At 51.2% G+C, this 14,797-nt stretch overlaps 2 protein-coding genes across 7 annotated transcripts in view; one reads left to right on the forward strand and one right to left on the reverse strand.

Annotated features, from left to right (window-relative positions):
* The first annotated feature begins 4,325 nt into the window (after window positions 1-4,325).
* The window catches only part of BSCL2 (BSCL2 lipid droplet biogenesis associated, seipin), a 12,070-nt gene continuing 1,598 nt past the window's right edge, over window positions 4,326-14,797 (forward strand). For 2 of the 6 annotated variants that reach the window (XM_039257662.1, XM_039257664.1), the window contains exons 1-6: window positions 4,326-4,454; window positions 6,648-6,862; window positions 8,276-8,592; window positions 9,889-9,970; window positions 13,425-13,568; window positions 14,631-14,765. In XM_039257662.1, the coding sequence (XP_039113593.1) occupies window positions 6,746-6,862; window positions 8,276-8,592; window positions 9,889-9,970; window positions 13,425-13,568; window positions 14,631-14,765 (795 nt within the window). In that variant the 5' untranslated portion in view covers window positions 4,326-4,454; window positions 6,648-6,745. The other 4 variants (XM_039257663.1, XM_039257665.1, XM_039257667.1 and 1 more) reach the window with 4 other exon arrangements.
* On the reverse strand, window positions 4,735-6,341 carry GNG3 (G protein subunit gamma 3). Its single transcript, XM_039257668.1, has 3 exons — window positions 6,044-6,341; window positions 5,542-5,641; window positions 4,735-5,258 (listed from the first exon to the last, which is right to left on the reverse strand). Exons 2-3 carry the CDS (start codon window positions 5,638-5,640, stop codon window positions 5,130-5,132), a joined length of 228 nt encoding a protein of 75 aa, XP_039113599.1. The 5' UTR covers window position 5,641; window positions 6,044-6,341; the 3' UTR covers window positions 4,735-5,129.

Here is a 14,797-nt window from a genome sequence, read left to right on the forward strand (position 1 = left end):
AGACCCCTGGGGGAGAAAGGCCATCGCAGCCCTCAGCCTCAGGATTGTGACTTGCCAGTCTCTACTCTCTGTCTTCCAAGCTTGAGACAGGCGGGAAGTCCCTGAAATCATCTCTGTTAGAGCATCTGTCCTCTTCTGGTGCGAGAGAAGGAGCGTTTCTCAGGGTTTCAGCTCACACAGAAACGAAGCAGGATTCTTTTCACTGCAGCAGGAGATGTATATAGGTGAATCCTGTGGTGTGGGCTACCAGGCCCAGGTGCTGAGAATAGCAACTATTTTATACAGTGTGGAGGGCAAGAGCCCTGCCGGTTTTTTTGATACACAGGTAGAGAGTGAATAGGAAAGGGGAGGGGGGGAGGGGGGTGGGGGGCGGGGAGGGGAGGCAGCTCGGAGTGGGGCTGCCGAACCCGGGGAAGAGCGAGAATGTGAGCTGTGAGCGTGTGTAACGTGTGCGTGAGAGGGAGCGCCCCCTCCCGGCATCTTGAAACCGGATTTCTCCGGGGGGGGGGGGGTTTGCTGTCCCTGTATGTCCCCAGAGAGGCCTCTAGCCGAGAGACTTCCATTGGGATAGTTTTTGTTTATAACTTTACCAGCCCCTCCCAGTTCTTGCCGAGCAGCTGTAGGTTGCTGGGCTCGAAATATGGGAGGGATATGGGAATGCTCTTTCAACGTTCAGCTTCAGTTTTCATTCATCTTCCTGCTCAGCATCGTGTCAGCCTAGAACGTACTCCGCACACGCCACGTACTGCAGCACTTGCTAGCGACGGAAGACCCAGGGTAGCGCTGTGCTACCTACCAGACGATGCTTCACGTCCACCTCCTCCCCTGGGCAGTTCTCTGTTGAAAATTTCGTGCTGAGATTTGACCTTTCTCTCCCTCCGCCATTGTTCCCTCCGTGCAGCCCTTGTCTAGGCGGGCAGGCCCACGTTCTGGTCCTCTGGTCACCCCCGTCCCATACGCCCTCCTGCCCCACAAGTACCTCTGACCCCGAGACTGGAAGGGGGGAGGTGCTGGCAGGAAGGAAGTCTGCTTGCTCCTGACGATGTCCTTTCTCTCGGCGCCTGCTTCCTTGTGGTGCCCTCATGGATTTGTGTGCGGCAGTGAGTGAAGTGATTGCATGAACTTTCCTGTAACCCGCTAACTTTTCATCGTTAAGGGAGCTTGAGAGAGCTTTGCTCGTAGTGTCAAGGCGAGGAGGCAAAAACTGGAGCCCAAAGAAATTCCCTTAGGGCGAGATGATGTCACAACAGAAAATTGTATTTTGAGGCAGAAGTTGCCATCCCTTTTCAAATGTTCAGTCCTCCAGCGAATAGCATCTTTTTATAGTCTCTGACATGGTTTGGGGGTGCTAGGGCCTCATGGCTGGGGGGTGAAAAGCTTAAGCCGTTTGGGGGGCGGGGGAGGGTTAGGGAGGTACTTGCTGTTCATTTTTGACACCAGAAAGTCATCTTAAAAAAAAAAAAAAAAGCTGTTTTTCTGATGGAGAGTGAAACTGCCACATCCTTGTTGGTTTAGCCCAAGAGATCACTTGCAGCAACTGTAGATGTCTGGGTTTTGTCCCTGTCTTTTTATTGTGAAAAAAAAAAAAAAAATGTTGCGAGGGAAAAATGTGGATTTACCAAGAGGGATCCCTAGCCTTGTTTTCCTTAGACTTGTTTAGTGTTTTATCAGACGTCTTTTGTAGTTGTTGTAGATGGAAACGCTTGTGAGAAAAACAAACACCACATGGAGCCTGTAAATGTTTTTGCACAACCTGTAAAGCATTCTTGGAAGTGGCCAGTAAAAAAGGGTTTTACCGTTTAAAAAAAAAAATGTAACTGTGTCATTGTTTACATCTGTAACTTTTTCCTCCCCTGTTCTCCTTACATCCTGGCGAAAATGTAGGCACAGTAGCTTCCAGTTTTAGAATAAATAACCATTTGGATTGAATTCACCCTATCTCCTGTGGCTGCACTGACTGGGGCGGAGTGTGTGACGTGGGGGATGGATTGACCGATTTTTGGTGCTGCTTCCTCAAGTTCTGGGTCCAGCCAAGGCTGCCTTTCCTCTTGCGTGGCTATTACTCTGTTCCGATTCTACTATTCATTCACTTGATGGTTATTAAAGTCATGACCCATTTGGCCTGTACTAAAACCCCTTAGATGCTTATAAAGTTCATCGTAAGGCCAGTTCCGTTTGGGAGCCAAGTAAGCTTTATTAATGATTGATTGCCACCACGGAGGAAAAGCCTTCCTATTCCATGGAAAATGTTTGATGGGGCTTGCTTCCTAGTGCATTTGGAGAATGAGAATGTCACCTGAATTAACAGAAGCACCATTGCATTACTAGCACCGAACTGAGCCTAATTGTAATTTCTCATAAATGGTAGAGGACTCATTAAGGCACAGACTCACAACCAGTGTTTGGAAACAGTGGTGCTCCCACAGATTCAGGTCCTGCTCTAGCTCCTCCCTCTGCACAAGACGGGTGGTCAGACTCCAGGGACTTAACGGCTGTATATGCATAAAGGCTATCCTTGATTTCAGGGTTTGCCCATTCTCTGGGGTATTTAAAGTTACTCAGTGCTAGACCTAATCAATCATTTTTAATGGTTAACTATAGTAATGTCTGGTAATCTCTTAAACCCCCCCCTTTCCCCCCAACTAGGGCTGCAGCCATCACCCCCAATCTGAGGAGTATGAAAATTGTGCAGAAAAATTAAGCAGAGGCTTAAAAAAATGCAGACACAGCTCCTACCAAGACTACATTTATTGAGCACTTCTTCCCTTTTTACCAAGTCTGAACTGATGTGGAAATTTTCACTTACTCTTCTGGAATTTGCCCAACACTTTGATGCAGTAGAAAAAGAGCAAGGTTCTTAGTGACTGCCCTGCATTGCTTGCTGTTTAAGGATATATAGTACAATCAGTCATTAAATATTTGAGTGCCAGCTATGTGCCAGACAGTTTCAGGATGCAGGGATTAAAAAGGCTTGATCCTTCAAGGAGTTTTCATGAAACACCCAAGAAGAAACTAAAGCGGACTCAGGAACAGAATGAGGGCAGGTCCCCACTCAGGAGGGCAACCGGGTGAGCTTTCCCTGTTTCTTCATCTCTAGGATGAGGTAATGAACTAGATGACCTCTGGGCCCTGTCAAGGGCTCAGAAATTCAACAGCAGCTGGAAAGCTGGCGTTCCTGAAGGTGCCCCAAGTTCATCGCGTGCTCCTGGACCTGTGGGGGCATCCACAGGAGACTAAGTTCGGTTTCTGGCAGAATGCCCTTTATTCCTTTGGTTTCCTCTCTGAGTTCCTGTACCCTTGCGGTCTTCCTGTGCGAAGCAAGTGGGGTGTGTAGGGAAGCTGGGGGTGATGGCTAGCCCTAATAGAGGTCACCCTCCTATCACTGCAGGGTGGCTCCTCCCCTCAGCAGCCCCCTACCTTCCCCTGCAAAGTGTATCCTGGCACGAAACATGGCCTAGGCTTCCCCCAGAAAGGACGTATCCCTGAATTTGGGGTATGTTGATAGGGCATGAGAAGCAGACACCCTCGGACTGTTACTTTCCCTGCCTGGGCCTTGGGCCCACCTATATAGGTTCGCCCTTGGAAAGAAAAAGGCTTCTTTCTAGAAGAGCATTCTGGACTCGTAAACCTCCGCTAAGTTTGAATCTGGGAGGCGCTCGTGAGACATTAAGCCTTAGTTTTGGCATCTGGCCAGACAGCATGCTGGGACCACTACGAAGGTTGGTAGGCACACGAGGGGCGGGGACGTTGCTTCTGGCGGATGTGACCCAATGGGTCTGAGAGGGAACGGGGAACATAGTAAGCCCTACCAGAGACCCCAAGCTGAGATGGTTCCGGGCTTATTCCGCTCCTAGGGAGACCAGGAGGCGACCAAGGCAGGGCGTCTGAGATGAACGGCGCCGGGCATTGACTGCACACTTCTGTTTACACTCCAAATGCATCCTCTACTTGGCAAGCAGTAGAAACGAGATTCCCTCGCAAGATCCACGCTCCCAGCGCCTGCTACGCTGCGCTTGCCGGCGTTCCCTTGTCCCACGATCTTTGCTCATAGTCACCTGTGTACCTTCACCTGGATCGGGGAGGACGTCGACTTCGAGACTCCGGGGTGTGTAGGAACGGGCATCGAGTTGGCGAGAGCAGGGGCAGCCATTTTGAGACCAGATGAACACCGAAGGGACCATATTGAGAACTCTACATGCCTGGGGCCGCCATTTTAAGTATGGGGCTAGCTCGGAAGCCCTGTACGGTGAAACCCAGTGACGTGGGGCCGCCGTATTGGCGCGGGTCCCATGGCGGCGGCCATCTTGGAAAGGGGCCCGCTGTGGGCGCGGCCATCTTAGAAGAAGTAAAACCGGCCCCTTCGCAGGAACTGGAGCCGAGCTCCTCCCCTCCGTTACTGAGTTCCTGCTGTCGGCCACTGCCCTCAAGATCCCTCCCTAGAGCCACCCTGTTCGGTCTGTTTTCATTTTCACTTGCGTTCAGTGCTTTCGCGCGCGCGTGCGTGTGTGAATGCTCCCCGTGGCCTCCTGTGTGTCTGTTGTAACTAAATTCTTCCGCTGGAGACGGTCTCTTGCGGCCGCCATCCCCCCAATCCCGGCGGTGCCCGGGCCTAGACAATGTCTAACCTGATTTGACTGGCCCTATTCCTTGGGTATGGCAAACCTTTCACCTGCTGTACACATTCCCGTATCCACAGACTGATGATCCTCTCCCCAAGAACGCTAACACAGGGGCTGTTGTTCTCTGAGACTCTGGATGACTTTATTCTTCAAATGGCTTAACCCTTCTAATAGCTCCAGGTGAGACTGAGAGCGAGCACCCGGCCCATCCCTCTCTCCATTGTCTGAGCGGGTCACAGAGAGAAGCCGGCAGGACGCTGGCAGTCTGACGGCCCTTCTGGGGAGGGAGTTAAGGGGCCCCCTAGTCAGGGGGTACTTGGGGTCGGCTGAAGTGGGCGAGGAAATGGGGTCGACAGGTGACGGAGAGCCTTGTGCTTCAGATAACCTCAGGGTTGGACAACGGCTGGGGATTGGATGCAGGGAACCTCAGGGGCTCATGACAGTTACTGACCTAAGGAAGGGCCTAGGATAGGGAAAGGTGACGGAGCTTGTGGGGAGGGACAGGGCGACTCAGAGGAGGGCACAGAAGAACTTCTTCTCCCGGAATGGGTTCTCCGAAGTGGGCACAGGGGTGATGAGGGGATCCTCGCAGGCATGGGCATCACAGTAAGTCATCAAGTCTGCTGCTGCCTTGGACACCTGGGGCACAGCCAGGAGGGGAATGGTTAGCCAGATCCCCAGAGAGGGGCTGCCGCCTCCCTCCCCGAATGAGTTATCTTTCGCCCTCTCGAGGACTCCTTAAGACAGTATTCTCTTCCCTCATCCCCGACAGCGGCCAGGGGACAGCTGTCCTTACAGAACCGGAGACTCCTCCCCTGATGGCAGGGAGTCAAGGAAAGAAAACATCTCTTCATCTCTTAACCTGAGGTTTGGGGACTTACAGCACGAGTGGGCCAACTAATGGGATCCAGGGTCCACCCACCTTTATCCGGCACAAGCTGGCTTCAATCTTAAGCTGTTCCACCATCTTGCGGGCTTGCCCAATACTCATAGTGCTGTTCACAGGGGTCTCCCCTTTCATCCTGGAGGAAAGAGGGGGATAGCTCAGGGCATAACGGGGGGGAGGTGCTGCATAATCTCATCCGAAGACCCCCCCTCCATTCTCATTCTTCATCAGTTTTTACAAGGCTAGGGTCATGTGCCCCAGCATTTTGTTCCTCTTAGCCCCATCCTCCAGGGGCCTTTCCCATCCTTCTTCCCAGGCTAAGGAAATGGAGAAGGTGGAATGAGATAGCACCCCCCCCCAAACTCCCACAGGACCACTGAACATACAAACGGTTTAAGGCTTTTCGGCTCTTCCAAACATGTGTTCCCAGCTCTGGAAGCCTCAACCAGAAAGAGCCCCGCCCTGTTGAGGAGGGCACAGAACCCCCACCTGCCCCCTTGAGCCCCAACGGGAGAAAAGCAGGATGCTCCCTACTCACCTGAAGCCACAGGCAGTGTGGCAACCCTGGGGAGTAGTCAGCGGGGTGCACGAAACCTGCCTGAGATGGGTGCCCCACCTTGCAGGGAGTTGCTGCTGAAAGTGTCTGCTGCGGCAGTCGAAGCAGCTGATAACAGAGAAGGTCACTGGGGAGGGTCAGGTCAGAGGTCCGTCGAGGGCTGGACCCAGTTCCTGCAGCTGAGGCACTGCCCAGACGCTGGTACCTGAAGGATGAAGGATGCTAGAAGGAGCTGTTCGGATCCCGGAGCATACCAACTGCCCGGCCAATGGGGGAGCCTGGCCGCTGACTGCAGCCCCTGCGCACACCCCCACTGTTAACGGTCTCACTTAGCTGCCCTTCCCCCATTGCAGGCATTCTGAGTCTGGGCTACGAAGGAGCTGGTAGGAGCTGAGGCCCAGGCCGACTCCCCCCCCCCCCCAAATGGGGTGGTCTGGACCTGTGACATCCCCTGCAGTGGAGTCAGTACTGGCTGCGGGGGACCCTGCTCATTTGAAAATCTGACATCAGCTGGGCAGTCGCCCCCCCACCTCCTCCCTCCGCTCTGACATAGCATGTAGTACCTGAATCTTCTTGTCTTTCCCAGGGACCCTCCATTCCCTATATCCAGGAAAATGTGATGAGCTACAGGTAACCAGCTTCTAGATCACCAACCACTTCATGTTCTAGCCACAAGTGACTCGAATGGAAGATCCAGGGGCGACAAGGTACGTCAGGAAGATGCCTAAAGAACAAGGAGAAGGAGAAGCTGGGGGAAAAGAGGTGTGCAGATACCAGATCAAAGAATCGGACAAAGAAGAGGTAGGGGGGATTGTGGGGAGAGTCATTTGGGTGTTTCTTGAAATTAGATGGGCTTCCTGGGTGGGTTTTGGGTGGAGGGAATTGGTTTGATAGAATACTTCCCAGAGCTGCAGCGTTGTGCTTGGTGCTGTGTGGAATGCAAAGACGTACACTGACCTTACCCACTGAGGGATGTTATTTGGGGTGAAGAGTCACGAACAAAATAGACGGTACCGTCTGCCAAGATCTAGTCTAGATGGTGTGCTGTGGCGACTCTGAGGCAGAGAGTCTAGTTAGGGTCAGAGGAGGTCGATCCCAAATGCTGGAGACAAAACACGGAGCTGAAATGCTATCACTGCCGTCAGTAGGGGCCGGCCGGCCGGCCGGCAGTGCCCTCCGCCTAGGACGCCTACAGGTGCAAGGAGCTGTGGGCGACAAAAATCAACGCCAGCTGGATGCCCGCCTCTCTTCCCCTTTGCGGGGTTTAAATGGCCGGTGGTGAAGGTGGGCGGAGGGCCGGGCTGAGGGGGATGCTGCTGACTCATAGCGTGTCGTGGGGGCATATCCTGAGGCCTGAAGGAAGGCGCTTGTCCTGTTAGGTCTGGGTAACCGACCGCAGGGACGGACACTGCGCGGAGCGCAGAGGTGGGAAACTCGCCCCCTGGCAGACCCCGCCCCTTGCACCGGGCTCCGCCCCTGAGTGAGGCCCCACCTCCCGGGGCCGCAAAGGAGGCCAGCGGGAGGAGGCGGGGCTTCCACGGGAGGCGGAAGTCCCTTCTCGCTGTTGCCCCGGCAGCCCGCGAGCGGGTGAGTGTGCGGAGCTGCGGCGGCTGGCGGACTGGTTTCCCTGGTGGCGCGGTTAGGTGGGGGCTCCGGGCTCCGCGCCCACCGCCAGCCCAAAGGGGTGCTGGCGAGGAGCAGCCGTCGGCCGCAGGACGGGCGGCCCGGCGTGGAGCACGGCCCTGTCCCGGAGCGAGCGGAGAGGAGAAGCTCGGGAGACAGTTCTGACGGCACTTAGGCAGCTGGCTGTGAGCGCGGCTGTACGACCTTAGGCAAGTCGCACATTCTCTCCGTGCAGCCTCCTCGCAGCGTGGACTCCGTGTCCCCATGTGTGTAAAAGCCTTTTAAGGTGCTCATTTTTTGCATATTTATATCTTGCCATGAATGAGTATCAGGGTAGCCTGTCCCAGAATCAGGTGTCCAGAGGACAAGTTCAGCGGAATTGTTCTGGCACTGGGGGGCGACGAAAGCACAGTGAAAGAAAGGGAAGGGATAATCAGTTGGGAAGCTCAATCATTTGGAGAAAAGCCATATGAAACAAAGACTGTGCTGTGTCCGGCTATCTCTGGTTTCTTGAAGCCAGTCAAGTAAGCTTGTCCTTGTCCCCACCACCCCTGGGAAGAGAGCCATTCTTTGCCCCTTCTCTTTTTCCAGGAACCACCAGCTGCTTCATCCCATGGCCAGGGGTGGCGTCCAAGTGACCGAGCGGCTAGGAACCCAAGGCCTGAACCTGGGGTCAGACACTCAGCACTCCCAGCCATGGTCAATGACCCACCAGTACCCGCCTTGCTGTGGGCCCAGGAGGTGGGCCACGTCTTGGCGGGTCGTGCCCGCAAGCTGCTGCTGCAGTTTGGGGTGCTCTTCTGTACCATCCTTCTCCTGCTCTGGGTGTCTGTCTTCCTCTATGGCTCCTTCTATTATTCCTACATGCCGACAGTCAGCCACCTAAGCCCCGTGCACTTCTACTACAGGTGAGAAGGGTCTTCTACCAAAGCTGAGTCATTCTTTTAGAGAATTGCTGTTAGGGCCCTTAGAGCTTATTCAGTTCAACCCCCTCCTTTACAGAGGAGAAAACTGGAGCCCAGTGTGTTTATATGGCTTCTTACCTTCCACAGCCCAAAGCCGAGGAAGCTCTGGGTTGGTAGCGCTCTAAGATCCTAGTCTACGTCTGGTTACTGAAATCTTTGGTTAAGAAGAAGGGGGTACAAATCCCCCTTTTAGGCTGTTGCTATCTGGGTCTGTTCTGTTTGGGTTGGATCAGACCTCTCTCAGGGCCACTGTAGACTTCTCTCTCAGTCAACCACATCCCTTGAGTCATCTCTGAGCTAAGCTGGCCTTCAATAGAGAAGATGTTAGGAAAGCAGCAAGTTGCCTTCCTCCCACTCCCGATAATCCTGCACAATAGAGATTATGCAAAGTGACTGGGCACATAAAGTCCCAGAGTCCTGCTTCTCACCTGGGACTTCAGTTCCTTTTGATTTTATAGACCTTACTAATTTTCTCCCCTTCTCTCAACATGGGCCATAGGACCGTTCAAGAGATGCTGATAAGGACATTGTTATCAATGGTCCGAAGTCATGTTTTTTTCCTGTCTTGAGTCCCTGATCATGAACTGTAGTTACTAAGTTACAGCCGCTTAAACTTCTAGGAGACATGGATCTCATGAAATCTATGCCCCTTTCTGCTATAAAAGCATGTATGCAAGGGGGTACCTGGGCTCAGTTGGTAGGGCATGCAACCCTTCATCTCAGGGTCATGAGTTCAAGCCCCATGTTGGGTGTAGAGCTTAAGGGAGGGTGTGTGTATGTATATATATATAAATTGAGGAAGTATCTCAGCCTTTTGTAAGACCATCTGTGGACTCTTTGGGAGGAATTTTCTCAAACCAGGCCCCAGACCAGAACTACTAAATCAGACTCCTGGGCTAGGACCCAGAAGTCTGCATTTTTATGAAGCTCTCCAAGTGAGTCTTTAGAAACATTTAAGTCTGAAACTATTCAACGAAGTGTCCATGGAGTCCTGTTTAAGAATTTCCGCTCTAATGAGAGGAGATAGGCTGAAGGAGCAGGAAGAGAATGAAAGAATCATTCAGGTGTCTTGAATCTCCTGGCTGCATTTCTTCTCCATCTCTCTCTGACAGAGAGAAGGGTGCCTGTTCTGGAAGAAGGGATGGGGGACAAGAGGGAGCCCTAGGGGCCCAAGGAAGTGTACAGACAGGTAAGGCAGACTCTCTAACTTAGCACAGTATCATCCCCATTCTCATCTAGGACTGACTGTGATTCCTCCACCTCCTTACTCTGCTCCTTCCCTGTTGCCAATGTCTCGCTGGCTAAGGGTGGACGTGATCGGGTGAGTATGGGAGCTGAAGAGAGGTTTCATTAGAGCTTTGAAGACTTGAAATCGGAGGGCTTGAGAAAGGCCTGGTGAGCAGGGATTGAGTAATAGAGCCTAAGGGGAAGCTCTCAAGGAAAGGGAGGTTAAAGGAGAATATTAAAATCTAAACCGTGTGGATTATGCTTTCCTGCTTCAGATGTTAGCAGTGCTCCTCTCAGATGATCTCAGACAAGCCATAGCTACTACGTGTGTTTTAGACCACAGTGAACGTCAACCAACCAATCAGCTATTTCACTGGACTAGGATGAAAGCCACCCAAGAGTTTTGAAAGCCTGTATGTAAAATGATGAAACTGTTGACACATATGCCATTGCAAAGGGTACTGTGCCAGGAGACGGGCCAGATGCCAGTGTGACTTCAACAAACCTGGAAACCCTGGGAAATGCAGAATGGGGGTGCATCTGTTTATATTAGGCAAGCTGGTGGGGGCTCTGACAAAGGTTAGGATCCCTGAACATTTCAAAAGGACCTTTGGAGCATCAACATGGTTTTTGATGACCAGATTTTGAGTTGTTAGCAACATAATTGGTAATAATCAGTGGTCAGACTTACTAAGAACTTTATTTAATGTTTATTTATTTATTTTGAGAGAGTGAGCCAGAGGAGAGAGAGAATATCCCAAGCAGGGATTATTGAGACCCCAACACGGGTCTCAATTTCATGAACCATGAGATCACGACCTGAGCCAATATCAAGAGTTGGGTGCGTGCCTAATCGACCGAGCCACCCAGGCACCCCCTGGAAAGTATTTTTTTTTAAGTGGTTCTTGAGAGGACACTGACTTACACAGGCTAGAAATAAATGGTCCTTCTGAAGGGAAGAGTGTAAGCGGTAGCATCTGGGGTTCCCTGGGATTGGTGCTTAGTCTGGATTTGTTTGACAGTTCAGTAACCTGAGATTGCGTATCCTGTGCCTCCTTCCAGTTAACCACCTGGAGACATACGCTATCAGCAAGATGGACTTCCCTTGGGTCCCAGAAGAGTGGGTCCCAAATGGAAGATTTCAGAGTAGTGAGGTGGAATGTTGGATATTGCAAGGCAGAGATTTCTCATTTTAATCCTGCCAGGAAAGGAGTTTGGAGATCATTACAGGATCGTCTGTGAAGGCATTGATTCAGTGTGCTTTTGTGACTCAAGATAATAATAAATGGAAGGGGAATTTATAAGAGGGAATTGGAAACAAAACTGTAGAACATCTGCACCTGAAATGGTGCATACAGCGGTGTGGCTTTCCCTTGTGGAGACCTGAGTGGTGACTCAGGGAGCCTAAAACAATTGCATGTGTGGCTGCTGGATGAGGAAGGAAGGGAAAGATGAAGGGTGAGGGGAGACCCATATCGGGGACTCCAATCAGGGTAGTCCCTGATCATGAAAGCAGGTTGATCATTCTGGAACGTTCCTTTACAGTGAACGTTGATGAATGAATGAGGGAAATAGCATGTCTGTTTTCTTTGTGACCCCTTGCTAGAACGAGAAGATGTCCTGCTTTCAAGGAGCTCACAGGACTGACAGAAATCTGTGCATTGTATTCAGCAGCTGAGTGTAAGATGCAGATTCAGCATTTCAGAAGAATGTATGAAGGATGGGAGGGATCAGTGTGAGATTATGGTGATGGAAAGGCTTACTGTAGACCTTTTCAGGAAGGGTGAATATTGGCTGGGAATGGAGGAACAGGAGGGGAATCCGCCCTTCAGGCAGACAGATGTGAACAAAGGCGTGGAGTCCTTCACAAGATTCCGGCATTCAATTACGTGGATCGATCCCATTGAAGGAGATGATGTTTGTTTAGACAGAATTACTAGTTTAAAAATGTATATATGAAACAGCTTTATTAAGCTATAACTCACATACGATACAATTCACCCCTTTAAAATGTATAGTCCGGTTGTTTTTAGTATTCAGAGTTTAAGCAACCAACATGATTAATTTTAGAACATTTTCATCACCCCAGAAAGAAACTCATAAGCTAGGAGTCACTCCCCATTTCCCTCGAACCCACCCTGAGAACTACCTACTGAATTTCAAAGAATTCAGTGAAACAGCCGGCTTCATCAGGCCTCTTCTGGGAGCTAGGAATCTCATGGAATCCATTTTTTCCCCCAACAGATAATTTATTCCGAAAAGCAGAATCTGTATAAAAAAGACTTTGAGAAGTGGTTTTCTACCTTTTACCTTAGTGATAGTGCTCTAAACACCCTCAATTATATCTGGATTTTGGGGGTGGTTCACTATGGGCTGGGTTTTCGGTTTTGTTTTTTTAACTCCATTCCCTTTGGGGGCGCCTGGGTGACTCAGTTGGTTAAGTGTCCAACTTCGGCTCAGGTAGGTCACAGTCTCACAGTTTGTGAGTTCAAGCCCCACATCGGGCTGTCTGCTGTCAGCACAGAGCCTACTTCAGATCCTCTGTCTCCCTCTCTTTCTGCCCCTCTCCCGGGCTCACTTGCTTGTTCTTTCTCTCAAAAATAAACATTAAAAATATTAAATCCATTCCCTTTGTTTAAATACAGAAACTTTACTCTTGCCCCTGTGATTGTTATGTACCCATCCTGAGGGGGTTATGCTACAGATAAGAACTGAATAAAGGAGGGGCGCCTGGGTGGTTCAGTCGGCTAAGCATCCGACTTCGGCTCAGGTCATGATCTCACGGTTCATGGGTTCGAGCCCCTCACTGGGCTCTGTGCTGACAGCTCGGAGCCTGAAGCCTACTTCAGATTCTGTGTTTCCCTCTCTCTCTACCCTTCCCCTGCTTGTACTCTGTCTCTCTGTGTCTCAAAAATAAATAAACATTAAAAAAAACACTTAAAAAAAAAAAGAACTGAATAAAGGATTAGAAGAACGTAGGAATGATCAGGAAAAACCAGGGTGTGTTTGGTGGTAAAGTTTTAACTTTTTGAGGTTAATCCCAATGAAGACGCCTTCCCGCTATGAGTCTCAGGGTTCTACCAAAAGAAGTAAGGTAAGGACCCAGAGGGACACAAAGATGGTCGGGAATGACAGAGGCTGAGAGGTGGCTGGAGAGTTGTTGCGCACTTCTGGCACTTGGTTAATTAATAATGTAAGTGAAGGCGGGCGGGGCCCAAGGGGATGGCCTCATGGGGAAGGAGGCGTGAGTCACAGATGGCCCAGTTGGCAACAGGATGGTTCACTTTTGGAAAAGAAATGTGTGACACAGCCTTTCTCAGAACAGAGTGGAGCACAGTTCAGCCAACCCATAGAATACCGAAGCTCTCTAAAGTAGGAGGGACCTTGCCACCGCTAGGGGGCAGCACCCTCCTGGGATGAGAGCCCCGAAGAGGCCTGCTCTGTTAACCAAGGGGATCGGGAGGAATTCAGAGGGAGGTGGGGAGGTGGAACAGAGACCATACAATGAAAAATTGTTTTTGAAAAAAGATGGGGGCTACCTTGGGCAGGTGCTGATGTATGGACAGCCCTACCGCGTCACCTTAGAGCTTGAGCTGCCAGAGTCCCCTGTGAATCAAGACTTGGGCATGTTCTTAGTCACCATTTCATGCTACACCAGAGGCGGCCGAATCATCTCCACTTCTTCACGCTCCGTAAGTGCTTTGGCCTGTCTGGGAGGGTGTGGAGATGATAACAGATGTCAGAATCTCTGGGGAGGGCTTCAGGAGAAAAACATCTCAGCTCTGAGGTCACAGCCACATCAAGATCGGGAAGAGGAGTCCCTTTACCAAGCCAGACAGACACCCCAGGTATTTGATGAGCATGTCCAACTTTGGGGTGAAGTCTGAAGAGGTGAGCTAAATGACCTTAGAGCCCAACAGATGTCCTCTGGCATTCTCTCTCAGAAACCTACTGGCTGAGAGACTACTACTTTAACCCCTTGGTAACAAAGCATTACTAACTGGGTATGAAAGTAATGGTCCCACAGCGAGACCAGTTTGGATCCGGTGAAGAAATGTACCATGGTTGTTAGCACATGGTGGGTGTTCAGTAAATATTAGACTCTGTTCTTTTTTTTTTTAATGTTTATTTAGTTTTGAGACAGAGCATGCAAGCGAGCAAGCGGGGGAGGGGCAGAGAGAGAGGGAGACACAATCCAAAGCAGGCTCCAGGCTCTAAACTGTCAGCACAAAGCCCAATGCAGGGCTCAAGCTCACGAACCGCAAGATCACGACCTGAGCTGAACTTGGCTGCTTAACCGACTGAGCCTCCCAGGCACCCCGAGACTCCGTTCTTACATGAATTGTCAACAGATCCACATGATGAAGCCTATCTCCGAATGTCTACATGGGGAGAAATGCTTCAGCTAGGACGCTGGAACTTAGGGTCTATTCTGGACCGTAGAACTGCTTGCGGGAAAGATCAGAGACAGCGTTGGGTTTAACCTATGTAATTTTTAGAAGAGGGGCCTTTGTTGCATTGGAATAGAGACATGGATTGAGTAGGGGACGGATATTACTCAGGCAGTTGGAATGGCTGGGCCACAGCTGGTTTTGGGGGGGAGGGCGTGGTAGGAAGTGAAAATGAGGGAGCAGGGGCCCTGAGGAAGGAGCAGGCGTCAAAGGCTGCTCAGGGGCGGTTGAGGGGTTGGTAGGGCTGTGACAGTCTGGGGGTACCCGGCCCCAACCTCTCCCCTCCTCCCCTGGCTTCGGCAGGTGATGTTGCATTACCGCTCCAACCTGCTCCAGATGCTGGACACGCTGGTCTTCTCCAGCCTCCTGCTGTTTGGCTTCGCTGAGCAGAAGCAGCTCCTGGAGGTGGAGCTCTACCCGGAATACAGAGAGAATTCGGTAAGGCGGGGGGGGGGGGGGGGGGGGGGGGG

This window comes from Hyaena hyaena, unplaced genomic scaffold (genome assembly GCF_003009895.1).
Source record: "Hyaena hyaena isolate Hyena2069 unplaced genomic scaffold, ASM300989v1 scaffold_632, whole genome shotgun sequence".
Lineage (NCBI taxonomy): Eukaryota > Metazoa > Chordata > Mammalia > Carnivora > Hyaenidae > Hyaena > Hyaena hyaena.

What these genes read in the sequence shown, in the direction of transcription:
- GNG3 (XM_039257668.1), bottom strand. Translation starts at nt 5,640, where the DNA reads ATGAAAGGGGAGACCCCTGTGAACAGCACTATGAGTATTGGGCAAGCC. An exon ending in CCAGCTTGTGCCGGATAAAG is followed by an intron (nt 5,259 to 5,541) that starts GTGGGTGGACCC and finishes GCTGTGCCCCAG; the next exon opens with GTGTCCAAGGCAGCAGCAGA.